Source organism: Ammospiza caudacuta, chromosome 7 (assembly GCF_027887145.1).
Source record: "Ammospiza caudacuta isolate bAmmCau1 chromosome 7, bAmmCau1.pri, whole genome shotgun sequence".
Lineage (NCBI taxonomy): Eukaryota > Metazoa > Chordata > Aves > Passeriformes > Passerellidae > Ammospiza > Ammospiza caudacuta.
The window spans coordinates 37,560,748-37,588,526 of NC_080599.1; the positions used below are offsets into that span (position 1 = coordinate 37,560,748).

Here is a 27,779-nt window from a genome sequence, read left to right on the forward strand (position 1 = left end):
GACTGGCCCCTACAGCCAGCTTCATTTTCCAAGTAAATGAGGGCAGCTGCACCTGATATCCATCTTTTTCAGATTCTGTCCCCCCTCCCTGCCATGGGGTGGCCAGGCAGCTGCACTGTGAGAGCCCCTGCTCACTGCCATCCCTCCCTCAGCATGCCATGGGCACCGCGCGGCCCCAGAGCACTCTGTAAATAGTCGGAAGCGATGAATGGATTTCCCTTTCCTCTCCATGTGTGCTTTAGATTTTTGGCCGGATACAGCGTGGGCCCAGGACACATCATAACATGAGACTCACTCCCTGGCAGCCCTGGCTTTTCACATGGGAACAGTTTGATTTGTGAAGCAGTGTGAGGTTTGGTGAGTGAAGCTTATGGTGATTTCATGGGGAACACTTTTTGTTTGCCAGGCAAAGAGCCTGGAGCCGGCTGGCGGCTGGCACAGCCTCCATGCTTGGAGTGAGACACTGGGGCTGGGCTGTAGCAAGGCCATGCTGTGCTGCGCCGATGCCAGCACTGTGCATGCGAAAGCGCTCAGGGAAAGCCAGGCTTTCTCCTGCTTCCCCTTCCCCCCAGACATGTTTACCACAAACGACAGGGTTTTTTACTCGGCAAGTGGCCACCCTACCGTATGAGCTGGGCAGCTCGTTGGCACCCTGCCCGTGCTTCCACTCAACCCCTTTGAAGCCGGACAGTGTCCCCCGATGGGCCCCGCAGGATGAGTCAAGCCCTGGCACCGCACAGAGCCCGGGTGACCATGCCTCGCACCCCGGAGTCCAGCGGGGCGGTGCCTCGCACCCCGGAACCGGGCTGGGCCGTGCCTCGCACCCCGGAGCCGGGCTGGGCCGTGCCTCGCACCCCGGAGCCGGGCTGGGCCGTGCCTCGCACCCCGGAGTCCAGCGGGGCGGTGCCTCGCACCCCGGAGCCGGGCTGGGCCGTGCCTCGCACCCCGGCTCGTGGCGGCGGGAGGCTGAGGCGCCCCGAGGTGTGCGCGGCCTCAGCCTCGCCGCACGCCGCTCCCCGGGGGACAGCCTGTGCATGGCTGCTCCCGACGGCTCTTGGAGTCAGGGCCGTCTCCAAACAATGGGTGGAGAGCAGGAAACGCCGCATGGGAAACAGGATTTGGCTCCGCCGCCGCCGCCAGCCACGGCCCCTTGGCCCCTTTCCTTTCCCTGCTCCAGAGAGCCCTTCCCACAGCCATCGGCCACGGGGCTGCACCGCGGGGATGGGGATGCCACTGCCCGGGCGGGCTGGGGCATGAGGCGCTCTGAACATTGGACGAAAAGCGGGGTCGGGGCACCTCCTGCCTGGGCTAGGGGCTCAGCATGACTCAGGGAACCCTGAGCACACTGCCCTAGCCCTGGAGGGGTGGGCGGCTGCCTTTCCCTAGAAGAGCTGCCACCAGGCAGGGGATCCCAGCGGTCCCTTGGCCAGCAAGCCCTGCTCCTGAGCATCTGGCTGGCCACAGAGCCAGAGAAACGGGGGCATCTCTCAGTCCGTGTCCAGGCTATGCACCACAGGAGGTGGTCCCAGCTGCCCTGGAAGTCAACCAAGAGCACGGAGGATGGGGGCCATGGGCAGGGAGCAGTGGACCTGAGCTGCTGCTCACGTGGAGCTCCTAGGCAGCCATAGCCTCCAGCTCTGAGCCCCATAGCCAGGAAATGCTGGGGATTTTCTGACCTCTGCCAGATTTGGAACAAGCTCCAAGGACATGGGACTCCAGCTTTATCTTCTACTTCTCTTCCCACATCTGGCAGGTAAATTGCTCCTTTTCATCTGACTTAAGTGAGCAGCCCCTGCCTCAGGGTGGCTTGGTGGGAAGAGGCAGCTGTGGAAGCTCAGTGGCGCCATCGGAGCAGGGTTGGGAGGGAGGAAATGTCCTTTTGTGATCAGCCATTTGGAGCTCTCAGAGGCCCCTGGCTGTCTCTCTCTGACATGGGAGGAGAGGCACCCCAAGAATCCCATTCTGATGCATGCTTGGCTCATGCTGGGGAGCTGATCCAGCTGGGGTCTCCAAAAGGAGAACAGAAATGCACATTGTGTCATCCCAATGTGTCTGCAATGCACCTTGCTTTGCCTTGGCTGTGCCTTCAGGGCTGGGGATGGCAAAAATGTTCTGGAAAGGGGGAGACATCTGGGTGACAGGATCTGGCCCCGAGGCAGGGCTGGTGTGGCTGTGCTGGTGCCCAGCTGTGATGTGCCCTTGTGCTCCCTGACCCCAGGGGCCATCCTGGACATCGCCCTGGTCGCCAACGTGCAGAGCCTGTCCCCCTCCGACTTCTTCCTCTCCTGCGTGGTGGGGGAGCACGACGTGAGCTACCTGCAGATCGAGCGGGAGAACAAGATCGTGATGACTCACCCCAAAATGAGCTTCCAAAACTACCGCAACCGCAGCAACCAAGTCCAGGCCAGGGGCTTCTCCAAGGCTGACCTGGTGGGGATCCTCTACTGCCTGGGGCGCACCCCGACCGAGCAGGCCCAGGTGGTCTATGTGCACAACAGCCACAATGGTGAGTGCCTTCTGGGGGCAGCAGGAGGCCCCTGCCTGCCAGTCGGGTGCACAGGGGACCTTCCTGCCCTGTGCTGCACAATCCCAGCACCAGGCAGGGACTTGGGGCGACAGTGGTGACCCATAAGCTGGGTTTGGGGTCGACCAGCCCTGGTGGCAGGGAGATGGAAGGGAGGTGGAAGGGATGTTCAGCTGGAGGAGCATGGTCGAGCCCCATGGAGGAGCTGTCTGTGTTTATAATGAGGCTTGGGAGAAGGGCAAGGTCCAAGAGGAAACTGAGTGCCCTTGGAGGAGGTTGTGGGGTCTGGAAATCATTAACCACAGCAGGGGGTAGCCCTTTGGAGCTGTGCCAGCCCATTCCCTCACTACAGGCTCAAGGGGAGGAGGTAGTGCTGGGGCAGATCTTTGGCAGCCTCCCAGGTGCTGGACAAACACCATCCCGGGGCAGCACACCGCCGTTCCAGCAGTGGGGCTTGCTGAGAGGCACTGCCAGACTGCACGGTAGCCAAGGGCAGTGCTGGGCTCATCTGCTGCTCCTGTTTTGGGCCATAAGAATCCAAAGGGCCTCCCTGGGCTGACCAGCAGCAGGGACGCCACCTGGGGCAGCATGCTCCCACACTGCCCCTCTGACCTTCCCTCCCTGTGCTTGAGACTTTGCAAAACTGAAATTTTCTGTGATATTTGCCTCAGGATGCTTTCTAGCTCTTTTTTAGAACATCTAGCTAAGACAGTTGTCCCTTTGCTCAGAATAAGAGGAGGGGATACAAGTTTCCCTGCCCGTGTTAAGACACAGCTTCAGCAAGGATACTGAGTGTCTCCAAGCTGGAGCACAGAGGCTGCTGGTGTGGCCTAAGCATTATTACCCAGGGAGCAGGACTCAGCTTTTGTCCTTGTAAAGAGGCTCAAGCTGAAAAATGGCAGTGGTGCTGTTGGAAACAGAGCTGGATTGTCTGAGCAAGCAGGGTGGCACTGAGGAATGGAGCAGAGGCCAATGGAGACATTGTGGGAGACATAACCAGCAGCATGGGGTGAGGAGCACAGAGGGATTTCTGCACCCCCAGATGTCTTTGTTTATGAATCATGGATGGAGGTGATGGCTCTGGGGCTCCATGCCTGGGACAGTGCTTCCCATGGTGGGGTGTTCTCAGTCAGCCCCCACTCCTGGGTCCTCTTAGCCAAAAAATAAAATAGTGCTTTGGAGGAGCCCCTGTGGGAGTTACAAGTGCCAAAAAGGTGTCTCTTTCACAAGTTTCTAAGAAGCTTTTATTGCTCTGTTTAGAGGAGAAGGTAAAAAAATAAAGGAATTAGTAAGCAAAAAATTGACATGTTTGCAGGAGAGCTGGATATAGAACCCACTGAAGTGGCTTGGTGTGTGCCATGTCTCCTGTTTAGCCTGAGAGAACACCAAAGCAAGCCAGGGTGATTAAACAGTGGGTGGGGAATGCTGTTAGAGGAAAGCTGGCAGCTCCCAAAAGGTCATGCATGGAGAAGAACTTAGGAAGTTTGATAAATTTTGGAAGGATTACTGAAAAAACAAAGTAAAGCTAACCAAAGAGGTCCTGAGAAGCAATTTCAGAAGTGTTTAAATCTGTCAATAAACTATCTTTTACACTTTCCAGAGCAGAAAGACACCCAGAAAAGCAACTGCAGAAAACCAACATTTAAAAAATTTTTGTATCTGTGTGTACAACAAAAAGGTTGGGAAAATTTGCTGGAGCATCTGTCTAAAATGCCACTGTTGTTGGCAGGAGACAGGTGATAAATTGCAGAATGGAGCACCACAACATCACCAGGCTGGGTGTGCGGTGAGCAAGGCTGTCCTTGGGAAACCAGACCTTCCTAAAACTTCTGGATAGGGAGTTACAGACCTGAAAACTCAAGTCAGAACCTGGAAAAGTAGCACAAACTGTAATAAAGAGGAGAATATTTGGTGGCATGGTCCCTGAGAAAGAGTTTGCAGTGGTAGGGTTGCTGGGGTGGCAGCAGTGAGGATGCTGTGAAAAATTGATACTGTCTGCTCAAATTCCTGGAGAAAACTGGGAAAAATCCCTCTCCAAAGTTCTTTGAGAGAAACTTTGCACCCAGGGGGTGGCAGGAGTGATCTTTACATGGATAAATAACTGACTAAAAAAGGGGAGAGTAGGAATAGGAGCAGTTCTTGTCACACGAGGGAGTTCCCACTGGCATGGCACAAGGTCTTTGCATGGACCTGTGTCACCAGCTGTGGGTGCAGAGCTGAGCAAGCAGCCATGCTGCCTGCTGTCCCTGAGCTGCCTGGGGAGATGATGAATGCACTATGGAGTGACAGAGAGGGGAGAGATGCAGTCTGGGAGGGCTTCAGTGATGGGGTGACAGGCAAATCGGTGTGCACAAATGCAAAGTGTTGCATTTAGGGGTCCCCAGGGAACTGTTGCCTTTCATTCCAGGGATTGAGGTGGATTGAAACAGAGTGAGGGCCATATCTGTGAAACCACCACTGAGGGCTTCAAAGTCCATGGAACAAAGATCCCAGCTAGAGGGATAGATGGGGAGGTGATTCTGGGAAATGACTGCCAAGTATGACCTGCGGTGCCCTGCCCTGGGCGTCTGCAGCATGTGCTGCTTCCTCCAGGTCCTTGGCCTCAGAGGGCAGGACACAGGGCTGGATGTGTTTAGCTCCAGCCTGGCGTGGCTCTTTTAGTGTGTGCAAGCTGGAGTGCTGCCAGGCTCCAAAAGCCAGCAGCCGCCTGTGTCCTCCTTTGTGTCTGTCCTGGCACGCCCAGGGCTTGGTTTCCCAGGCCTTAAGGTATTTATAGCCCTGTTTGTGCTCAGGCTGGGGTCTGGGTGACTCACATTAATACTCCAGGAGTTCATTGCTGCTGCACACTCCAGCACCTGGGGAATCAGGAAAACAGCCGTGACAGGGCTGCTGGTCCTGGGGGCTGCAGTGCAGCCTCCTGCATACTTAATTCCCCTTACCAGCCCTGCTTTCCCTGCCTGCAGCACTCCACACCTCACCAGCAGGCGGGATGCACCATGCACACTTGTTCAGATGTCACCTCCCCAGACTGCTGCCACCAGCATCCTGTGCAGATGGTGGGCTGGTCAGAGGGCAGGGTGCCAAATCCCATTCCTCGGTGTCTGCCTGAAGGGGCTCAAGGGGCCAGGAAGGGAGCCCTGTTCCTGCAGAGGCTTGGGGGGTCTTGGATCCAACATGGAGCAGACAGGGAGATGTGTCATGACATTCCAGCAGGAACATGCCAGGGTGTGTCCTGGTGTGACCGGGTGTGAGTGCCCTCAGGGGGTGACTGCTGTGCAATCTGTGCCTCCTCCTCCTCTGCAGCCCACCTCTTCCCAGTGAAGGCCACACAGTCTGTGAATGTTGCTGAGGCGGCCACCTTCTCTGCCAGGATCCTCAAGAAGAAGGAGACAGATGTTATGTGGAAAAGAAACGGCAAGTAGTTCCAAGAGCAGACCCGGGGCTGGAGCTGCTCTCAGCTGGTGCCTGGCACTCGCCCTGGGGGCACAGGAGGTCACAGACAAGTCTGTCCCCTTGCAGGCAGCTACTACCAAACCACAGACCGGGGTGAGGTGCAGGGTGACCACGTTGTCCTGACACTCCCCAATGTCAGTGTCAGCGAAAACGGTGTCTACAGTGCTGCGTTCATGGGGGACAGCCCTCTGTGGAGTGCCTTCTACCGCCTCATCGTGAGAGGTGAGCAGGGCCCTGGCTGCCTGGGACTGGGGACAGCCATACCCTGCCCTGTGCCAGGTGGCACTCTGGCCTTCTCTGCTCTCTCTGCAGCCTGCCCTGCGAAGAAATGGGGACCATCCTGTGACAAGGACTGTCCCGACTGTCTGAACGGCGGCATCTGCCACGACCACGTTGGTGAATGCATCTGCCCTCCAGGGTTCATGGGCACCCGCTGTGAGAGAGGTGGGTTCCACCTGCCCAGCACTGGGTGCGGTGCTCAGGGCATATGTGGGGGCTCTCTTGCACCCCTAGACCTGAGTACGGTATCTGGAAATGCCGTGTTCATCCCCAGTGCCTCCCCACCCTCAGTGCCCTCTGTTTCTGGGCCAGGGCTGGACCAGCCACATGGGTCCCATGTTTCCTCCAGGTGGTGACATGGGGCTTGGGGCACCTGAGCCAGCTCTGTGCCATGCACAAGCAGTAAGGGCATGGATGAATAGTGGGTGAGGCCAGACCATGCTTCTTTTTCCAGCCTGCCAGGAAGGCCAGTTTGGCCGCAACTGCCAGGAGACGTGCCAGAGAGCCCAGGGCTGCCAGGGGCTGAGCTTCTGCCTTCTCGACCCCTATGGCTGCTCCTGTGCCTCGGGCTGGAGCGGCTCCCACTGTGACCAAGGTACAGGGACAGGGGTGTCCATCAGCTGTCACCCAGCTGGGCTTCCTGCAGGGCCTGGCTGCTCTCCAGCAGCACCTCTGCAACCCTCTCCTCATCTGAGGGTCAGCACAGGCTGAGCAGTACCACTGCCTGCATCAGCTGCTTGCTGTCTCTGTGGTCCTGTGCCATGGCCAGGGGTAGCAGTGAGCTCTTCTCTTCCCACAGCCTGTCCCTCAGGATTCTACGGCCCTGACTGTGCCCTGGAGTGCACCTGCCAAAATGGAGGCAGCTGTAACCGCTTCAGTGGCTGTGTCTGCCCCGCAGGCTGGCATGGGCAGCACTGTGAGAAGTCAGGTGAGGTTGGCATAGGGCTGTGGCAGGTTTCCATCCCCCACCCTCTAGTGGGTGCTGGCTCCTTCCTCATCAGTGGCTGGGAGGGCCATTGGCGATTGGTCTCACCAGCTGGTTCAGCAGGACCCCTTGGCTGTGGAATTAGACTCCAAGTCTGTAGAAACCAGGACATAGCAAGGGCAACATCTGGTTTGGATCCCAGCGTTATCTGTGCTGAGAGTGTTGCTGAGCCCAGTGGGCTTGGGGATCAGGACTGGACCACAGCATCCATCACCTTTCCCTTGGCACTATCTAGGTCCAGGAAAAGGTGCCAGGCTTTCTTGTAGGGGAGGAGCAGGGCCAGCCCTAATGTTGATTTCTGTGTACCAGACCGGTTCCCCCAGATCATCCAGCTGGCCTCAGAGCTGGAGTTCAACCTGGGCTCAGAGCCCATCATCAGCTGTGTGGCCATTGGCAACCCACTGCCCACCAGGGACAGCGTGGAGCTGCGCAAGGCTGACGGCACTGTCCTCAAGGTACTGCCCCGTGCCCTTGCCCCACCACCATCTCCATGTTCACAACTCCCTCAAGAGTACCTGCAGCTGCTGGGCAGCCTCACACTCATGGGGGCTGAGCCAGGAGCAGAGTGGAGAGGCTGACAGCACCCTCTGTGCCACAGGTCATCAAAACCATCATCGAGCCGAAGCAGATCACCTGCGAGTTTGAGGTGCGGCACCTGACAAAGGCGGACACGGGGCTCTGGGAGTGCCGGGTCTCCACCACCGGGGGCCAGGACAGCCGGAAAGTCAAGGTCAATATCCGAGGTGAGGAAAGTGTGGTGGCAGGAGCAGGACAAGCCAGGGTTGCTGGGGGAGGCTGTCAGCATGGTGTGGCAATACCACCACTGCACCTGACTGGGTGCCTCCCATCGTTGGCTGCAATGCCAGCAGACAGGTTTGGGTGATTATAAAAGACTCTCCTGACAAAGCTGGAAGGAGCCAAGAGGTGGCAGATGTATTCATGCTCTCTCTGCTCCTCGTTGCTCCCAGTCCCACCAGTGTCATTCCCTTCTTCCCCCCAAGTGCCACCAGTGCCCTTGAGCGCCCCCCGGCTGTTGGCCAAGCAGAGTCGCCAGCTCGTGGTGTCACCTGTGGACAGCTTCTCTGGTGATGGACCCATCACCTCCATCAAGCTCTTCTACAAGCCCAAGGATGACAATTCAGCATGGTCATCCATTGTGGGTATGTACCTGCAGGGCTGAGGCACACAAATAGGACCTGTGTGTAGGTGGGTGAGGTCTGGGGTGGGCAGATGTCTCCATACCACGCCCCCTGTGGTGATGCTGAGGAGGATGCTGGTGGCAGGGTAGGCTGTGGATGATGGGCATGGTTCTGACATGTTTTCTTGGCCAACAGTCGACAGCAGCGAGAACATCACCCTCATGAACCTCCGGCCAGTGACCGCCTACATCGTCAAGGCGCAGCTGAGCCGGCCAGGGGCTGGTGGGGAGGGCAGCAAGGGTCCTGAAGCCATCATGGTGACTGACTGCCTTGGTGAGCCTCCATCTCCTTGGCCCTGACCCTGACCCTGACCCTGACCCTGACCCTGACCCTGACCCTGCACAGCACAGAGCCTGAAAGGTCTCGCAGCTGATGTGCCGTGAGATTTTGCTGCCTTTTTGTTTGCAGAGCCTACAGTCAAACCTGTCATCGAAGGCTGGTCCGTAGAAGAGAAAAATATGCTTCATGTCACCTGGAAGTTGCCAAGCAACCATGAGCCAGCACATGGGTTCATTGTCCACCTCTTTGATTCTGCAAGGCGGTTGGTCTCTGAGAAAAACATCACATCCATCTCTGTGCTCTCTGCCCGCATTGGGGGCTTGGAGTTTAACAAGGAGTACAGGCTGGAGGTGCTGGTGTACCATTGCACCAGCCTGGGGCCACCCTCTGACCCCTACAAGGTCATGATCAACAGTAAAGGTGGGTCCAGTGGAATGCTGGGAACTGTAACAGGGAATTACAATGATAAATCAGTTATAATTGTAACAGCAACCATCCCCAGGTCTGGCTGCTCCTTCTCCCATCTCTGATAGAACATGAACAGCTGTTTGGGGAAAATGGGCCCTCCTTTCCCCACTAGATCCTGCAGTCTCCAGCACCAAGGAGCCGAGAAACTTTCTAAGCTGAATGTGACATTCAGGTCATCCAGAGTGATGGTCACAGACAAATCTGTTCTCTACACCCTTGCTCAAACCCTGATGGACCTATCTATACTTGCAGCCTTTACAATACCCTGTAGCGACTAGTTCCTCTATATCATTATACTTTGCATGAAAAAATACTTCCCTTTCGGTTTGCTTTAACTCTGCTGCCAGGTAATTTTGCTGTGTGGTCAATAGGGCCTGGGGAGCCCTGCAGTCCCACCTGTGGGCATACACAGACACAGCCCCTGGAGTAGGTAGAAGACCATGCAGAGATGGAGCACCAGCCTGACCAAGCTTTCTGGCAGCCTTGGGGAAAGGCATACACGAGGCCTTGGCACTGTACAGGACCCATTGAGAGGACTGATAGACATCAGGCTTGAGGGATAACAGGTTTCCTCTGCTCTCTGCTTGTAACAGCTTTGTATGATCTGGAAATTTAGGATTAGGGATGTGGGCAGGCAGGAGAGGTCTCAGAGGAGGTGGTGGGCAGGCAGTATGTGACAGAGGCCTGAAGGAATAAAAAGTCACAAGAGCTAGTCAATCACAGGCATTTAGACCTCAGATGGTGTGGCTGGAACGTTTGGGAGTACAGTCCTGCTTCACTGTGGTACATGGAGAGCACCTCCTCCAAGCAGGGGCTGGGGTCCCTGAAGATCCCTCAAAGCTGACCTGGCTCTGGTTGCCATTGCCATCCGCAGGGTTCAATCCCAACAGCAGCACTGAGGCCCAGCAGCACAAGGAGCCCTGTTCTGGGCCTGACACTCTTCTCTCTTGGTCCCAGGGCCCTCCTCCCCGCAGCTGCTCTCGGCAGAGCCCGTGTCCGACACCGCGGTCAGGCTCTCCTGGCAGGTGCCCGAGTACCCCAACGGGGGCATCACCAAGTACATCGTGGAGCTGCAGCAGGTGGGGGGCACCAGTGAACCCCAGTGGATTGACACCGACAGTGGCGCCGAGACCACCAAGATCGTTGGGGGCCTCAATGCCAGCACCAGCTACCAGTTTCGTGTCCGTGCCAACTCCCACGTGCCAGGGGAATGGAGCCTGCCCATGAAAGCCAAGACCCTCGGGGACGGTGAGAGGGGTGTCCCAGCAGGCAGGGGGCTCACAGCTCTGCTGCAGCTTGGGCTCAGATTCTGATCAGCAAAGAATGATTGGGGTGCTTGTGGCAACCTCTGAGTGTGGCTCTGAAGCAGCAGCCCAAGACCAAAACTCTTGGTGTCTTAAGAAAACCTGCTCCTCCTAGTCCTACAGGGGGAGGGGTGGCATGATGACATCATGGCACCTAAAGAGTGACTCTGCCTTTGGCAGCAGGGGATGTGAATCAAGGGGCTGGGGGAGCAGAGCAGAGCAAGCATGGGAGGAGATCATGGCTTGACCCAAAGCTGGTTGGAGGTCCAGAAACCAGTGGTTCAGTGTCAGGAGCTGGGCTGTGACACTTTCCCCTCTGTGCCACTGTGGCACCAGGAGCTCAGGATGTGGTTATGGTATCTTCATTGGGGATCTTGGTGCTGGGAGAGGGCTGCTGCCATGGTGGTTGGCCACTAGTGCAGGCCAGGCAGGGCTTGACCATGCACCACAACCCTCCATCCCTCCTTTTGGCAGGAGTGCTGAGTGTGCCGCCCAGCCTGGGCAGCCAGGGCACTGAGCAGGCAGGAACAGACCAGCAGCTGCTCTTGGCCATTGTTGGCTCTGTGTCCGTCACTTGCTTCACCATCCTCTTTGCTCTCCTGGCACTTTTCCTCATCAAGAAGAATTTTTTCCACCGGCGCCGCACCTTTACGTACCAGTCTGGCTCGGTGAGTGCCGCCTGCCCCGCCAGGACCGTGTCCCCTGCTCCCCAGGTCCCAGCCCGTTCCAGGTCACGTTCCATAGCCTCCAGCCCGGATGCAGCCAGACCTCACTTCCACACGGAGAGGGTGCGGAGCCCACCCTTGCCCATGACTCCTGTCCTGCTGGGACTGCCGCATGGGCGGGCAGGTGCCCGGTGCCTCTAACCTCACCCGCTTCCATCTGCCAGGGGGAAGAGACCATCCTGCAGTTCAACTCGGGGACCCTGACCCTCACACGCCGGCCCAAGCCGCAGCCTGAGCCCCTCAGCTACCCCATCCTGGAGTGGGAAGACATCAAGTTTGAGGACATGATCGGGGAGGGCAATTTTGGGCAGGTAATCAGGGCCATGATCAAAAAGGACGGCCTGAAAATGAATGCAGCCATCAAGATGCTGAAAGGTGAGTGCTGGGGGAGGCAGGCAGGGTGGGCTGACTGCTGCAGCTGCGTCCTGAGCCATGTTTGTGCTGGGGAGCATCAGGAGTCTTTTGCAGAGAAGCAGAGGAAAGGCCCCTGTTGTAGCCCGAGGTGTTCATCCCTTCTTTGCTTCCAGAGTTTGCTTCAGAGAATGACCATCGGGACTTTGCTGGGGAGCTGGAGGTGCTGTGCAAACTGGGCCATCACCCCAACATCATCAACTTGCTGGGTGCCTGTGAGAACAAGGGTGAGGGCTGTCCCATTCTACCCTGCCCCACCACCCCTGCCCAGCTGTCTATTCCTTTTTGCTGGGGAGAGCCCCAGTAGCCCAACCTCCTCCTGCCCCCCAGGCTACCTGTACATCGCCATTGAGTACGCTCCATATGGAAACCTCCTCGACTTCCTCCGCAAAAGCCGAGTCTTGGAGACCGACCCAGCCTTTGCCAAAGAGCACGGCACTGCCTCCACCCTCACATCCCAGCAGCTCCTCCAGTTTGCTTCAGATGTGGCCAAGGGGATGCAGTACCTGAGTGAGAAGCAGGTACATCGCAGCAAGCCCCTCAGATCACCCTCTGAGGCCTGGGGGTTCCCCATCAAGGAATGAGGTCCCTGGGGCCAGCAGGAGGGAGCATGTAGCTCCTGCTAACTGCTCTTCCCTTTCAGTTCATTCACAGGGACCTGGCAGCAAGAAACATTCTGGTGGGAGAAAACCTGGCCTCCAAAATTGCTGACTTTGGCCTCTCCAGAGGGGAGGAGGTCTATGTGAAGAAGACAATGGTGAGGCAGGAGTGAAACATCCCCATGGAGCCTGCACCGGTGTGGTGGGCAGGATGCCTGTCATCAGTGTGACCAACCCACCATGGCAGGACTGCCTGGATCACAGCTGTCTTCCCCCCAGGAGGCACTCCTCCAGCCCTGATGGTGGCTCTCTCTTTCCCCAGGGCCGTTTGCCAGTTCGCTGGATGGCCATCGAGTCCCTCAACTACAGCGTGTACACCACCAAGAGTGATGTGTAAGTGCTGCAGGCGGGGGCGCCGGGCTGGGGCATGGCTGTGGCACCTTCACTCCTCTCTGATGCAGTCAGAGAGGCAAGGCTATTGCTCTGGGTGCTGCAAGGGCAGGAGGTGATGCTGGTGCATCTTCCTGAGGAGCTGCTGGCTCAGCCCAAGCCCTGGCTGCCTGTTGCACCCTGGGCTTTGCCCTGTGCCCATCAGTGAGGCACAGCTGGGCGCTCTGTCACAGCCTCGGCTCCTCGCCTTTCAGGTGGTCATTCGGTGTCCTGCTCTGGGAGATTGTCAGCTTGGGTAAGGCTCTTCCCTGTCCCCTGCCTTCACTCAGGTCCCTGTAGGTCTGGTTATCCTGGGGCCCTGGGGGGAACACCTTCGGGACTGTCACCTCCTCAGCCCCGGGTGTCTCTGGCTGCAGGGGGGACACCGTACTGCGGGATGACGTGTGCCGAGCTCTATGAGAAGCTGCCCCAGGGATACCGCATGGAGAAGCCGCGTAATTGCGACGACGAGGTGTAAGTGGACAGAGCCTGAACTGGTGGTGGCACCAGGTAACCCCACTGCCCCACAGGGCTCGCACCAACTTCCAGTAGCTTCTGCCTGGTTGCCTCTGCATTGTGGCTGAGGAATGCGCTGGGGTCCCACACCCAAACACCTTTCCTTGGCTTTAGTTTCCTGCCTGCTTCCTCCATCTCCCACAAGGAGCTTTTCCGTCCCCTCTCCTCCCGTGCTCACTGAGCCGCCCATGACTCTCCGCCCCCAGGTACGAGCTGATGCGGCAGTGCTGGCGGGACCGCCCCTACGAGCGCCCTCCCTTCGCCCAGATCTCCATGCAGCTCATCCGCATGCTGGAGGCCAGGAAGGTGAGTGGTGGCAGCAAAACCATGCGTGGCGGTTAACCCCACCATCACCTTTTGGGTGCAGGGACAAAACAGGGCACAGTGCCCGTGAGCATGCTAGTGGGGACAGGACATAGATGTGGACATGCTCACAACTGGCTCCTAACTGGGGTTCCCCCACAGGCCTACGTGAACATGGCCCTGTTCGAGAACTTCACCTACGCGGGGATTGATGCCACCGCCGAGGAGGCGTGAGGCTGTGCTGGCCCCAGCCTGCTGGAACAGTGCTCTGGGGACAAGGGGCTGCTCATCCTCTCCAGGGCCAAGCAGCCAAATGGCAGTGCCCCTTCTCAAGAGTGCCTTCCCTGCAGCAGGACTGTGCCGTCCCCTCCCTGGCATGGTGCCAGCCACTAACAGCCCCATACTGTTGGGACACGCTGGGGTGGCCCCCAAGGACAAGCAGCAGCAGGGCGCTGGCAGCAGAGCAGGCAGGAGAGGGCCTCCCTCAGGAGCCAAGGCACTGCCTAAGCCCACGGACACAAATGCTTAAACTTTGGGTGAGAGGAGGAAGCAGCAATACAGCTGCAGCCCTCAGCATGCTCTGGGCCTGAAGTGGTGCCAGGGGTTGTGAGCAATGCTGCTGGCATGGGATGGGGCCACCCTGGTAGGTGCAAAAGGACAATGTTGGCTGTGCACAGCCTCCAGCTCTGCAGTGACCCTTTGGAGATGTCAGCTCTGCCTTATGGACAATAAAGATCATGCAACAGCCAGGTCCAGAGGAGTGTTGGTGGGTACCCACCTCTGCCCCACTGACAGCACTGGGGAACAGGATCCGCTGCTGTGGTGGGCACTCCTCATAATCCTGTTCCCATTGGGGTCCTGTGATAATACCCAGGAATGTCCCAGCATTCCCAGACAAGTCCTGGGTCTCATCATGGCACGGAGATGGGTTTTCTTAGGATCCAACTGGGATCTTTTCCCACACACACAATTAAGACTTGGTCTTGTCCCCAAACGGATATGGAGAACAGACTATGTCCTTCCTATGCACAGCTGCCACTTGCATGCTTAAAAATTGTTCCTGCAGCTTCCCCCCAGCTGGCTGGTCTTTAAAGGGATGGCCCTGTTCCTCCAGCTGGGTCCTGTGCTCTTTGGTGTGACCTGCAGCTCTGCCCCATCTCTGAGGTCCCCAGTGAATCAGTGATGGGGACTGACCCTCACAAACAGCCTGACATGTGCCACTTCTTCTGCCCCCCCTCTGCTCCCAGCTGGGGACAGTGTCTGGGGCAGTGTCACCCGTCCTGCTCACACCTAGGTCTTCTTTTTTTGACAAAATTTGTCTGTGGCAAGTTGGGGCTGGCACTGCTCTTCCCTTGGTGCTTCTAGTGCTGTCCTCAGCTGCTGGGCTTGAAGAAGCAAACCTGGCCTTGGTGCCCAGGGGACACATGTGCAAGTGGCTCCTTGTGTCCTGGCTGGTGCTCCCTGGGCTGTGCAATAGAGCTGTGCCCTGGCAGAGTGGGAGACCCTCCAACACCAGAGGTGATTGACTGGTTGAGCATGACTGTGGGACCTCACTGTGGTGGCCCTGCTCCTGCACCACCTCTGAGGGCTTTGCCCCCTATGCCTGCAGCTCTGCTCCCAGCACTGCCACAGACACAGTGCTGCTGGAAGAGCAGACCTGGAGTACCCCAGTGCTGGGCAGCACAGGACACCATGGAGGCAGATCAGCTGTGCCACATCCTGTGCTCCCGTGTGGCAGCAGCCCCAACAGCCTGCCCTGCCCCACACAGGGGCCTCCCTAGTTTCTCGGGGTTGTTTTTCTTCCTACCCCATCCTCCCAGCATGCCAGCAGCCACAAGGGCAGGAACATGCCGCCTATCTGATAGGAGCAGTCTCTCTTGGCACTGCGGCAGGGGGGCTGTGGCCTTGTGGTTTCAGGCACAGGGAAGTGCTGGTGATGGGGTGGGGGGAGCCCCCAGCCAGGCTTCCTGAGCTGCACAGCCTCCACTTCCCAGATAAAGGTATCGCCTGGAGGAGCCGCAGCAGCTCCCAGGATACCGGGAAGGGCCAAGTGCGGCACGCGTGGCTCCTGCACACTGGTTGCAGGATGGCAGCCTGCCTGTGCCAGGGCTGGCAGCTCTCACTGCTCCCTGCCATCCTGCTCAGCCTCTGCAGCCCACCGTCAGCCCCTGAGCCAGTGACATCCCAAGGTAGGTCCTTGGGGCTATTTTCTCTCCCAAAGGATGGACCAGAGAGCAGCTAGAATGCCAGGTGTGGGCAGTGAGCACCTCACAGCAGCCAAAATCTATGGGATTGGGAAGGGAGCATTTCAGGAGGGTGTGCAGGGAGTGTTCAGGGTGAGCAATGGAGCGTGCTTCTCACCTGTGGGACACCCTGAGATGCTTGGAGTAAAGGAATATCCATGCTCTCTGCAAGCAGAGCTTGGCTGCCCATGGGCTGCCCCTGAGGATGGCAGCCTGGTGCTCCCAGTCCTGCTGAGGTAGCAGAGGGGCTCCTCACTCATCAGAAGTTCTCAGAGTTATGACGTGATAAGGGTTTAAACAAGACTCAAGTTAACATCTGATGGCACAGCTCTGCACCATGGGCAATGCAGTGGCACTGCCAGGCTAACCCCAGGGCTCCTGGAGCCTTGCTGTCATGATCTTACTGTCCTGCTGGACATGCTCATCTTAGCTGGTAGCTGGCCCCAGTCTGGCACACTGCACCTGCCAGAGCCACTCCCCAGCTTTGTCTCATTTCAGAATGAAATCGTGCATTCCATAAGTGCCTCTTTAGCCCCTTTAGAACCTTCTGTAACACCATAAAAAACATTATTGAATAAAACCCTGTTGATCTCCTGCTTGTCTCTCCAGCCCCGCCCCAGGTTTCTGGCCAGGATAGACTTGGGAGCACATTCTGAGTCACCCCCATAGGGGCAGTGGGACGAGGGTCAGGGTTGGACTCTGCCCACAGCCTCTGCAAAAGGGCTCTGTGCCTTGAGCCCTCCGCTGGCTTGGCAGCACTGCCCAAGCATGGCTGGTGGGGGCTGCAGAGCTGGGCAGCTGCCCCTCCTAAGAAATGGGCTGTGCTCAACAAAGATGCTCTGATAGCCCACAGGACCAGGGTGGGCTCCCACTGATGCCATGGGTCCCTGTGCCACCGAGCTGCTGGGACCTGGGCATTTCATCTCCTGGTGCTTGGAGCTGGGTGAGGCCATGGAGCCTGCATGAGGCCTGGGGTGGGGTAATGGGGGCAAAAAGAGAAGAACAGGTGAGGGAGCTGTGGCAGAGATGGGACAATGGGAATGGGGAAGAAGGGCAACACAGGGCTGGGAAATGAGGAACAGGGCTGGGGGGGGGGGTCAGGGCAAGAGAAGGGACAGGGTGAGCAGAAAGACACCAAGAAGGTGGCAAGAATACTGGGAACTGTGACTTATTCTTGGCCCAGGGTGGGCTGAACTGGCAGTACAAGAGTGTGTAGCAGAGAATGGATTTACTCAGCAAATGCAGCAGACATTGGCAGTGGGCTTGTGGGGTCCCAAAGCTGGGGGCAACCTCTGGGGAAGGCAGCAAATGCTGGTAGGAAGAAGGCTGCAGCAGGTCACAGGGCAGAGGGAGTGGGGGGAGAAGGGACTGCTGAAGCAATGCTGGGGACAGCAAGACCACCCCTGTGCATCACACATCTGCACCTTGGGGTTGTCCCCCCTTTCACAACAACAAGGACAGACACCCATATGTGAGCAGAGCTACCAGTGCTTCAGACAGAGATCCTGCAGGGTGTGATGCTTCAGTTTGTCTGTGTAATGACAGGGAGCGCAGCTTACTGAGGGGGACAGCCATGCCCCCAGGGCAGGGGTTTGGGCATCCCCCCTACTCAGGACCACATGCCCCACACCAGCCCCCAGGCCCTTTCTCTTTCCCTGGGGTGCTGCTCCTTCTTATCTCACTTCCGTGCACCTTCCGGCATGAGCAGGGCAGGGGTGCTTCCCCCTGATCACTGGGCCCTGAGCTCCCCCCCGACCGCAGAGCTATTTCGGGATGTTTGTTTGTCCTCAAGGACCTCGTGTACTGAGGAGGGGGCGTGGTGGGGCCGGGGGGAGCCCTGCACCAGCCAGGACCCCGGTGCCAGCCAGCAGGGTGCCATGTCCCTCCCCAGTGTGCCAAGCTGGTGGAGAGCACCCGTGCCACGGCCATGCCCAGGCTGCCCCGCGTGCCTGAGGTGGAAGCAGGTGAGATGGGGATGGGTTTGTGCCCAGGGGCTCCTTCATGGCCACACTCTTCCCAGACGCTGCACTGCTAGCAGGCGTGTCCGAGGACATCCTCTGTTTCTCCCGCTGCTTCGAGGACCTCACCTGCTTCTGGGACGAGGAGGAGACAACAGCTGGGATGTGCCACTTCTACTACTGGTACAGCAGGTAGGAGATGGTGGGGGCACAGCCCAGCCTCCTCCTTGCTGCACAGAGAGCAGCAGCGGCAGTGTGTCACAGCAATCTGGGCCATCCCAGTGGCTCCAAGCTGCAAGGAGAGATGGAGAGCCCACGGAAGCCATACAGCAGCCACTGCACACCCTGCAGCAGGGCTGGGGCCTGGCTATGCCTCAGTCCCATGGAGACGGTGCCCTGCAGTGGATTATGGCACGGGAAAGGAGCTGGTGACACTGAGTCTTGGTGCTGTGCCCCACATTGCCTCTCCTCAAGCTTGGCCCGAGGCAGAGGTGTGAGGTGCTGCAAGATCCCACTCTCTGTTCCTCAGGGATGTGCCCACAGCCTGCGTGGTCTCCACGTGGCCCCGTGGGGCTGGCGGGAAGCGACATGTCTGCGTCTTCCCCAGCCAGGACGTGCGGCTCTTCACCCAGCTCCACCTCCGTGTCCTGGATGCCACCACAAACCACACCAAGTACTGGCGGGAGCTCAGCGTGGACGCCGTGGGTGAGTCCCTTTCACTGGGCAATGCCCTGTGATAACTGGACAGTCCCCAGCTCTGGGTCCCCTGACCTTCTGCCTGCCATGGGGGCTGGCAACACCGTGAGTGGTGGAGCCTGGGAAGGGACTTCCATGTGTCCCCCAGCAGGAGCAGGCATTGCCCGGACTGGGGCTGCTGCAGGAGGACGAACACCCTGGCATGTTCTCTGCAGGTCTCATTGCTCCCCCAGGGAACATCACTGCCCGCTGGGCCGGGGCTGCGGGGCAGCTCTGTGTGTCGTGGCAGCCACCCCTCGCTGACTTCCCAAACTTCTTGCTCTACGAGGTGCAGTGCTGCCCTGCCAGCTCCCCAGGGGTGCCCTGCAGCACCCCATTGAACCCCGGTGGGCAGCACCCTGGGGACCCCTCCATGCAGTCAACTGTCAGCACCCACACACCCAGGGCAGCCTCCCCAGCACTGGGACAGGTACATAGAGGTGTCAGGGATGGGCAGGGGGGTTTGGAGCCTGCAGTTGCTCCTCAGCTTGGCCCCTCTCCTGTAGAGGCTGGTCCAGGCCAACACTCGAGTGGTGCTCCGGGACCTGGAGCCAGGGGTGAGGTACCACATCCAGGTGCGCAGCAAGCCCGACGGTACCTCCATGGACGGCGTCTGGGGGCCCTGGTCGCAGGCTGTGGCTGCAGAGACCCCCCACTCCTCCGGTGAGCAGCCATCCCCTCTGCAGGGTGCTGGCAGTACAGCAGGGAGGCACCCACGCTTGGGGCTGCAGGGGGTGGGGGTCCTGTTGTAGGCAAGGTGTGACTCCAAAGTTCTGGGGGCCAAGGGGAAGCAGCCCCCTCCCTGTCCTGGCTCTCCCTGCCCAGGAGACATCGGGCTGTGCTGCAGTACCCCCGACCTGCGGCACGTGCGCTGCGAGTGGAGCTGGGACCCTGCAGAGCCCCACAGCACCCACCAGCTCCTCTACCGGCCACCTCTGAGCGGGGCTGGCACAAGGTAAGGGGCATGGCAGGCAGGTGGCACCCATGCAGGCACATCCCAGGGACCACTGGTCCTGCTGTGTCCCAATATCCCACACTGGGCCCCTTGCCCATACCCTGATCTGTCCTGTCCTTCCACCACCAATCTCATATCCCCTCACCACATTGCACCTCCAACTACAAGCAGCAGTAGCTTTCCTGGGGAAGAGCAGGAGGAATGCTGGCTGTGGGTATACTTTGGTGAGACTGACTGGCTCCCCACTCCTCCCACAGGGAAGATGCATGGCAACAGTGCGAGGAGGTGAGCAGGGGGGCACAGGGCACCTATGCCTGCACCTTCCAGCCCAAGGCTGGCAGTGCCATCTCTGTCCTGGTGAATGTCACCAGGACCCACATGCTGCCCACACTCAGCTACTTCAAGGAGCCCTTTTGGCTGCACCAGGCTGGTGAGTCCCAGTGCCACCGCAGCCCCTGCCTGGCTCACAGGGGACACAGTGTCCCATGTCCCGTTTCATAGGAGCGACAAATGCCTATCCCCAACACCAACAGTGCTCACAGATGCCCCACAGCTTGTGCAGGCAACAGTGTCGCAGGGCCGGCTGAGCCTGCAGTGGCTGCCGCCCCTGGAGCTGCCGGCAGAGCAGCTGGACTACCAAGTCCGCTATGCCACGGAGAACAGCCATGACTGGAAGGTAAAGCCTGCCCAGGATACCCCGAGCAGCGCTGCTGACACATGGCAGGCGCGGGGTCGGGCAAAGCGGGACCCGCCCCTTGGTGCCAGCCCACAGCAGCCATGCCTCCAGCTCGGCTCTGCCCCGCAGGTCCTGCAGGTTCCACAAGCAGCGAGGAAAGAGGTCCTGGACCTGCGGCCAGGCTCCCGCTACCACGCGCAGGTGCGGGCCCGGCCCAGCGGGCCGTGGTACCGGGGCAGCTGGAGCGCGTGGTCCAAACCCGTTGTGGTTGATGCCGTGGCCGATGCGGGTAAGGGACAGGGCTGGCGGCCGCAGGAGCCACACGGCTGACGGCAAGAGGCGGAGAATGCTGGAAATGGGGTGGGGAGCACGGGGCAGGGGGCTGCGAGGGGCTCAGAGCTGGTGGGTCTGGGAAGGGCTACAGTTCTGGCGTTCCTCCTCCGATGCAGGCTGGCTCATCCCCAGTGTTACGGTGGTGCCGCTGCTCTTCTCAGCAGCGCTCCTGGGGCTGCGCTGCACCTTCCCCTCCCTCTACAGGTAAAGGGCTTTGCCGGGGGCAGGCGGGGGGGTCCAGCACCAAGCCTGGGCACCTTGCATGGGGCATTAGGGCACCTCAAGTCTGAGGGTAAATTCGATGCCCTTTCCTCCGTACCCAGCAATGTGAAGCAGAAACTCTGGCCGCCCGTTCCCGACCTGCAGCGTGCTCTGGGCAGCTTCCTCCAGGAAAGCAGCAAGCACGGCCAGGTGAGTGGGTGGGCAGGGCGACTCAGCTGCTCCCGGGGGCAGCTCGAAGGGCAGCCCCTACCCCGTCCACTCCGTGTCCCCCCAGGCCAGCGCCTTCGACAAGCAGCCGGTGGAGGAGGCCGTCCTGCCCTGCCTGCTGGAGGTGCTGCCCGGCCCACTGCGTGAGGCGGGCCCGCCGCCGGAGCACGGTGGGGGCCGCCTGTCCAGCACCGACATCGCCAACCAGTCCTACCTGCTCATGAGCGGCTGGGAGCCGCGGGCAGCCACGACCGCCCCCACCCCGCCATAAACTGCTGTTCCCTCCGAGCCCCCGCCTGGTCCCTCCTGCGCCGCCCCGCCCCCAGCCCGGATCGCCCCGCCCCAGCAAGAACGCTCCGCCCTCATCCCGCCCCCGGTCCCGCCCCCTCTCTGCACGCGCCCAGCGTCCCGCCCCGTCCCGTGGCTCAGCCAATCGCGTTGCGTCGCGCGGCCGTCGCCTGGCAGCGCGCGGCCGTTGGGTTTGAAGCGGCCAACCGGGGCCCCGTAGGCGCGCCGTTTAAAATGCTGCGGAGCGGGCGGGGTGGGCGAGCGGAGGCGGCGCGGTCGAGGTGAGCGTGCCACAGGGCCGGAGAGGCTGTGGTGAGGCGGGCGAGGGGAAGGGAGCATGTCGCTTATCGGAGAGAGCCCCAAAGGGCGGCTTGTAAGGGGTGTCGGCTGATAGAAAGGACCCCCGAGGAGGGGAGGGAGGGCGTATCGGCTGATGGAAAGCGTTCCGAGGAGCGGTTGGGGAGAGTGGGGGTGTCCGTTGGCGGGGAGGAGCGGCCGCAGCGCTTGCACGGTCCGGTGGTGGGGAGGCCGGCGGGGCTGTCGGAGTAGGCTCAGCCCGGACGATGGGCACGGTTAACGCCGCCCGCCCGCCTGCAGGACCATGGCGCAGTTCCTGTTCGAGGCGGACCTGCACGGGCTGCTGAAGCTGGACACGCCAATCCCGAACGCGCCGCCTGCGCGATGGCAGCGCAAGGCCAAGGAGAGCGGCCCCGGGCCCAGCCCAGTCGGCGTGTCGCCCATGAAACCGGCCAATCGCTCCCACAGCTCCAGCAAGACGCCGTCCAAGACACCCGGTGAGCGCCGGCCACCAGCGGCAGAGGTTGAGTGCGGGGGCCTCGCCCAGGCTGCACGTCTGTAGCCATGGGGCTCTGGGCTCCCTGCCACGCTGCCCTACCGGCTGCTGCTCAGGCAGGAGGAGGTGGGCTGTGCTCCTGACAGCCACCCACCTCCTTGCCAGCATGAGGGGCAGAGCTCTGAGCCCTGGGGCTGGCGAGTTGTTGTTCGCCCAGCTGAGCCTTGCTGGCACAGCTGCATGCTGGGACAAGTGTGGGCGGGACTGTCAGCTGACAGCTTTACATCCTGTGAGCGTTTTTGTATCTTCCCCTTATCTCTGGACTCTGGAATTGTTGCACTAGACCCAAGGAATTGCACCACACAGTCCCTAACCAACTTGGTGGCAAGGAGGAAAATATAAGTTAGTTGTGACTGGGTGGCATGAGATCTGAGTCCTACTTTTCTGGTGGGTGTGATGTGGAAGAGTGTTGGGTTTGCTCCCGTGAATGCTCTAATACAGGCTGTTAAATAGCTGTAAGACAATATTTTCATATGCAAATGCAGGTAAATCTGGATCCAAAATTCAAAGCACCCCCACAAAGCCTGGGGGGGATCGCTACATTCCCAACCGCAGCACTATGCAGATGGAGATGGCAAATTTCCTCCTAACCAAAGAAAATGACCCTGCTGAGGATTCCCCTACCAAGAAGGTGAGCATGTTGCTAAGTTACAATTACTTCAACAGCTACTACTCCTTCCTGCCCCTTTACAGAGCAGGTTCTATCGAGTGGACACACGAGACTGACAAGTCCCAGCCATCACTACTTGCAGCTCTGGGCTTCAGGAGCGTAGGATGAGATTGAAGCTGTAGAGACTACCATGGACTCTAGGCCTATGCTGCTTGTGGTAGCAAAATTTAGCTTTTGACTAATGAGATTTTAAAATGTAGCAGGCAACAAAAACACAAAGCTGTGAGCCTATGCAAAGTGAAAATGCTGGTGGTAGCTATTCTAGGACAATGTCTCCACAGGGAACACTTCTGGAATGTTTTACACTGTGTTCTGAAATCTGTTTATGAAGCATTTGGTCGCTTTGTGGCTGTGGCTTTTCCCACTGGCAATGACACTGAATTTGCCATTGTGTGAAAATGTGAGCAGGACGATGTATGAAAGTCTGAGGAAAAACTGCTTTGACCTGCCTCTGTGTGACTGACCCTTGCAGCACAGTCAAACATCTTCAGATTCTAAGAGAAGGGGACTTAGGTGTCTGTTTAAATTGCATTGTGGGAGTTGTTTTAGATGCATTGCACTGAGAGTGATTTGTCTCTGTAGGAGCAACAGAAAGCCTGGGCAGTGAATCTGAATGGGTTTGATGTAGAAGAGGCAAAGATCCTCCGCCTCAGTGGAAAACCACAGAATGCTCCAGAAGGTATGATACAGGGTCTGTGTGAGCTGAATCAGCAGGAGAGATCAGGTCAGGGGAACAGCAACACAGAGGCTCTGTGTGTGGTCATAGGAGAAATCAGCTGGTTTCTGAGAGCTGTACAGGCTGGAGTCTCCTTTCTTAAGGTTCCTGAGGTGGAGGGAGGGCATAACAGTTACAGTGAATTTATTTAGGAAAGTTGTTATGACTGCCAGTTGGTCACCTGTACTGCAGGTTCCAAACCTTCATGAAGTCTGTAAGAGCATCAAACTCTCTGCTGTGCACTTTCTAGCTTAAACTGCAACTAAGTAGAATGGGATTCAAAAACCCAAGTGTTTGTTAAATTTGTTTCCATGAATGAGGAAATTGTTGCCCCTGTTCAGCAGTTCATCCTGCCAGTGATTTTAGTGCACTGCACACTTGTGTTTCTCTTAGGACTTTATTTTCACTCCAAGGGATTCCTAGTTGGGTGAGCAGCACTCAGCTGGGAGGAAACTAACTCAGGTTAACAAACCTGTTCCTCTGCACACAGGCTATCAGAATAACCTGAAAGTGCTTTATAGTCAGAAAATGACACCTGGATCCAGCAGGAAGACTAGCAGATACATTCCCTCAAACCCAGACCGGATTTTGGATGCACCAGAGATCCGCAACGACTACTGTAAGTAGGCTAGAGGGTTGAGTGCTGGACATCCAGAACATTCTGCACTGGATTGCTGTTCCTAGGACAGTGTAACTGGGCTGTCTGTATTATTTTGTGTACCCAGGCTAGCACAGACCACTTCTGCAGTGTCCCTGTGTGGCCTTACAGGGACAGTGGTCTAGGGCACTGTGTAGATGCCTTGGAGCAGGGTACATGGCCCCAGCAGCTGGGCATAGTGACACTCAGAAGGCTGCCCCTCACCTGTACGTGTGTGTGCATGTGCACCCACACCTGCTGCATCAGCACGGGTGAAGGGCAGGGCTCTCTAGCTAAGCATGGTGTGACCTGCATTGCTCTTTCAAATTGTAGATCTGAATCTCATAGACTGGAGCTCCCAGAACTTCCTGGCAGTGGCTCTGGACAACTCTGTTTATCTGTGGAATCATGATACTGGGGAGATTATCCAGCTGCTGCAGATGGAGCATCCAGATGTGTACATTTCTTCTGTGTCATGGATTAAAGAAGGAAACTACCTTGCTGTCGGCACAAGTAGTGCTGAGGTTCAGGTGAATGCAAGAGTAAAACTAGAGGTGTTTTCTAGGGATTGACAGAACTGTGGGGCCTTGGAATATAACCTTGGCTGGCAGAGGAAGGATGCCATGCACCTGACTTGTCTTCCCTGGTGTGGGGTGGAACTGCCCAGTGTGCAAGGCAGGGTTTGGTTTGGGGGCTTTCTGATAAGTAGCATTACCTTCTGTGCTATAGTCATGAGATAGACAATTTCTCTGTTCCCTTACTGAGAAAGCTGAATGCCAGAGCCTGTGCAGTGAGGTTCCTAGGGCATAGAAACAGGATTTGGTTTCTTCTGAAGAACTTTTTGCTTTACCTCTCTAGCTATGGGACGTTCAGCAGCAGAAACGTCTCCGAAACATGACCAGCCATTGTGCCCGTGTGGGAACCCTCAGCTGGAACAGCTACATCCTCTCCAGGTAAAGCAGTGGGTCAAGGGCAGCTCCCAGTTGTTGCAAGCTCCTATCCCTCAATCTATGTGTGGCATGGGTTAGGGATGGCAGAGAGAAGTTTGTCCTGGCTTGGGATTCTTACTCAGCCTTATCTGTTGGAGGCTCTTTCCTGTATTGCAATTTGTGCTGAAGTTGTAAAGAGCTTGTGTGGGTGTTTCACTCACACCAATAGACCAGTGTTGCTGGTAACACTGGTTGAAACCCAGTGGCAGGTATAGCAGTCTTGCAACAACAAAAATGGATTTGGGTGAAAATGTGCAGCCTGACCCTGCAAGCCTTCTCTTTTCTCTGCAGTGGTGCACGGAATGGGCACATCCATCACCATGATGTCAGAGTGGCTGAACATCACGTGGCCACCCTTGCTGGCCACACACAGGAGGTGTGTGGACTCAAATGGTCTTTAGATGGGCGCTACCTGGCCAGTGGTGGCAACGACAATCTGGTGAACGTCTGGCCATGCACCCAAGGTGGGGGTGGAGACTTTGCTCCCATACAGACCTTCACTCAGCACCAGGGTGCTGTCAAGGTGAGCACAGAGCTGCCATGGGCAGATATGTGTGGTGCAAAGCAGGCATGCAGCACTGGCTAGGTGCAGGTTGCCTCTTGTATGTTTTAAAATGAACTCTCCTCTCTCAGGCTGTGGCGTGGTGCCCATGGCAGACGAATGTTCTAGCCACTGGAGGTGGCACTAGTGACAGACATATCCGCATCTGGAACGTCTGTTCTGGTGCCTGCCTCAGTACTGTTGATACCCATTCCCAGGTGAGATATGAACATCAGCTTGGACACAAACATCTTCTGGCAGCACACCTACACAGCTGCTGGCTCCTCAGGCCCAGAGGCATGGGGAAGGAGGGGATCATGCTCACCTCTGAGTAGTGAGCATCAGCACAAACACCCTGTCTCACCTGTGTCACTGCCTCTTTGCAGGTGTGTTCTATCTTATGGTCAACTAACTACAAGGAGCTGATTTCAGGCCATGGATTTGCACAAAATCAGCTAGTTATATGGAAATATCCAACAATGGCCAAAGTTGCAGAGCTGCAAGGTAGGTGGACAGGGCCTGGGTGGGGGGGGTGCTGTTAGAGGTTGAAGACAGCTGCACTCCTTGGTTTGAGCCTGCAGCATCACTGATACAGGACAGTATCTGGGGCCATGCTGCTAGGAGTAAAGCATGCCCACGGGCTGTGGAAGAGATACCATTGCTCCAAGTGTATGCTTGGGGTCTGAAATCACGCTGCCGCAGCCAGTGGGGGGACAGCTATGCAAGCTGGCAGGGCTCATGGGAGCATACAGGAGTAAATGTGCATGTGCTGATCAGCTCAGCCCTGATTGCACACTCCTTCTCCTCCTCAGGCCATACTGCTAGAATCCTCAACCTGACCATGAGCCCGGATGGTACAACAGTGGCATCAGCAGCTGCTGATGAAACGCTGCGGCTCTGGCGCTGTTTCGAGATGGACCCCATCAAGAAGAAGGAGAAAGAGAAAGCAAACTGTGCCAAAAGCAGTATTATTCACCAGAGCATCCGCTGACACCATGGGATTGTTGTGGGGAGGGGGATATTTTTTGTTTAAATGCTGTACAGTATTTTAAATGTTAATAAACTACTTAACTTGACTTTTCCTTAATGGAGTCTGATGGAAGAAAAAGCCATGGCTCCTAAACTTAAATCCTTCTCCCTGAGGCTGGGGATCTGGGCAAGGAGTGGAGACCTAGGTCTTAAGGGCCAGTTTACAGGCCCCTAAGCTTAGCACAGCCTAGCAGAAGGATGCTGTGCAAGGGCTGTACTTCTGTTTCTATCCTAGTGGAGACAGATATGTCACCTGCCCCATCTAGGTGCTGACTACAAGCACAGCAGTTCCACCACGGGCTCAGCTGAAAGCACAGCATGGCTGTAGCCTCAGTTAGTGTTGTCCTGGCCTATCTCACAACCACAGGGCCCTTATTGTGGTTCTGCAGGCACATCTCAGTTTGTCTTGTTTGCTACAGGCAGCCATCACTGCCTGCTTATGGTGCTGGAGTAGAATAGCTTTAGGAAAAAAAGGAGGGGGGGAAACATAGAGCAACAGCTGTAATCACCCCAAATCTGGAAAGGGGCTGGCACTGGCATAAAGCCTGATGCAAAACAAAAGGTTAGCTGACACTGCCACAGCCAGCCTGGCTGTCATGCAAGAGCCACGCAAAGCACCACCAACCCTGTGCTTTGCCTTCAGTCACGTATCCTTCCAACAACTCTGATCTCTCTTCCCCTCCTGCTGACAGGAAGCCCTGGTGCCTCACTGAGGCTTCATGCAGGGGAGCAGGCACCAGGGCTCAGCTCACATTTATTGGAGCTTGACTCCCCTACACTTGGAAAAATGACTTTTGTCCAGGCTGAACTGTGCTGGAGTAAGTTGCAGGAATCATATTTGAGCCCTTACCTGACCAACAACCAGCTCAGCCATGCTGCTTTGCATGGTGGAGCCACAGTGTCTGAGGTTGTAGGGCTGCACCAGACCCATCAAGCCTGTCCTTCAGCTGCCACCAGCATTGCCAGGGGCTGCTGGGGACACTGCACAGCTGATAAGCACCTTGGCCTGTGCAAAGCAGCTCCACCAAGCCTGTGCCTCCCATCAGCCCTCAGTGATTAACTGAGGGTGGATTATTAACTGCTTTCACCTTTCCCTCAGCACAGTACCACACTGTGCCTAGCACCAGCTCTGCCTCCTGAGCCTTACAGCAGTGGGAACCTTCAAAGGTTCCAACTTGTGATCTGCCAAGGCCAGTCAGTGTGTAACCACACCCACCAGAGCACATCCCCCCCCACCACACACAAAGCTGATAT

General features: G+C 57.6%; 3 protein-coding genes across 5 annotated transcripts; all 3 read left to right on the plus strand.

The window, feature by feature from the left end:
• The first annotated feature begins 1,263 nt into the window (after nt 1–1,263).
• Nucleotides 1,264–16,264, plus strand: TIE1 (tyrosine kinase with immunoglobulin like and EGF like domains 1). 2 transcript variants are annotated; one of them, XM_058808162.1, is made up of 23 exons: nt 1,264–1,753; nt 2,219–2,506; nt 5,828–5,942; nt 6,048–6,199; nt 6,290–6,421; nt 6,711–6,851; nt 7,056–7,184; nt 7,551–7,696; nt 7,840–7,984; nt 8,243–8,401; nt 8,576–8,713; nt 8,849–9,139; nt 10,145–10,435; nt 10,966–11,279; nt 11,381–11,591; nt 11,744–11,854; nt 11,958–12,148; nt 12,271–12,384; nt 12,549–12,619; nt 12,871–12,911; nt 13,033–13,129; nt 13,378–13,477; nt 13,637–16,264. In XM_058808162.1, the coding sequence occupies exons 1-23, from the start codon at nt 1,708–1,710 to the stop codon at nt 13,706–13,708; spliced, it is 3,495 nt and encodes a 1,164-aa protein (XP_058664145.1). In that variant the 5' UTR covers nt 1,264–1,707; the 3' UTR covers nt 13,709–16,264. The 2 variants fall into 2 exon arrangements, with proteins under 2 accessions (XP_058664145.1, XP_058664146.1); XM_058808163.1 differs by having other exon boundaries at nt 10,966–11,159.
• MPL (MPL proto-oncogene, thrombopoietin receptor) lies at nt 15,411–21,155 on the plus strand. Its single transcript, XM_058808164.1, has 12 exons — nt 15,411–15,663; nt 17,738–17,867; nt 18,205–18,380; nt 18,587–18,840; nt 18,917–19,073; nt 19,236–19,365; nt 19,623–19,795; nt 19,899–20,041; nt 20,171–20,330; nt 20,491–20,578; nt 20,698–20,785; nt 20,871–21,155. Exons 1-12 carry the CDS (start codon nt 15,411–15,413, stop codon nt 21,072–21,074), a joined length of 1,956 nt encoding a protein of 651 aa, XP_058664147.1. The 3' UTR covers nt 21,075–21,155.
• On the plus strand, nt 21,155–26,577 carry CDC20 (cell division cycle 20). 2 transcript variants are annotated; one of them, XM_058808165.1, is made up of 11 exons: nt 21,155–21,372; nt 21,689–21,885; nt 22,430–22,575; nt 23,197–23,293; nt 23,820–23,948; nt 24,300–24,496; nt 24,825–24,919; nt 25,247–25,478; nt 25,589–25,714; nt 25,883–26,000; nt 26,309–26,577. In XM_058808165.1, exons 1-11 carry the CDS (start codon nt 21,326–21,328, stop codon nt 26,485–26,487), a joined length of 1,563 nt encoding a protein of 520 aa, XP_058664148.1. In that variant the 5' UTR covers nt 21,155–21,325; the 3' UTR covers nt 26,488–26,577. The 2 variants fall into 2 exon arrangements, with proteins under 2 accessions (XP_058664148.1, XP_058664149.1); XM_058808166.1 differs by lacking the exon at nt 21,155–21,372 and adding an exon at nt 21,419–21,464.
• The last annotated feature ends 1,202 nt before the right edge of the window (nt 26,578–27,779 follow it).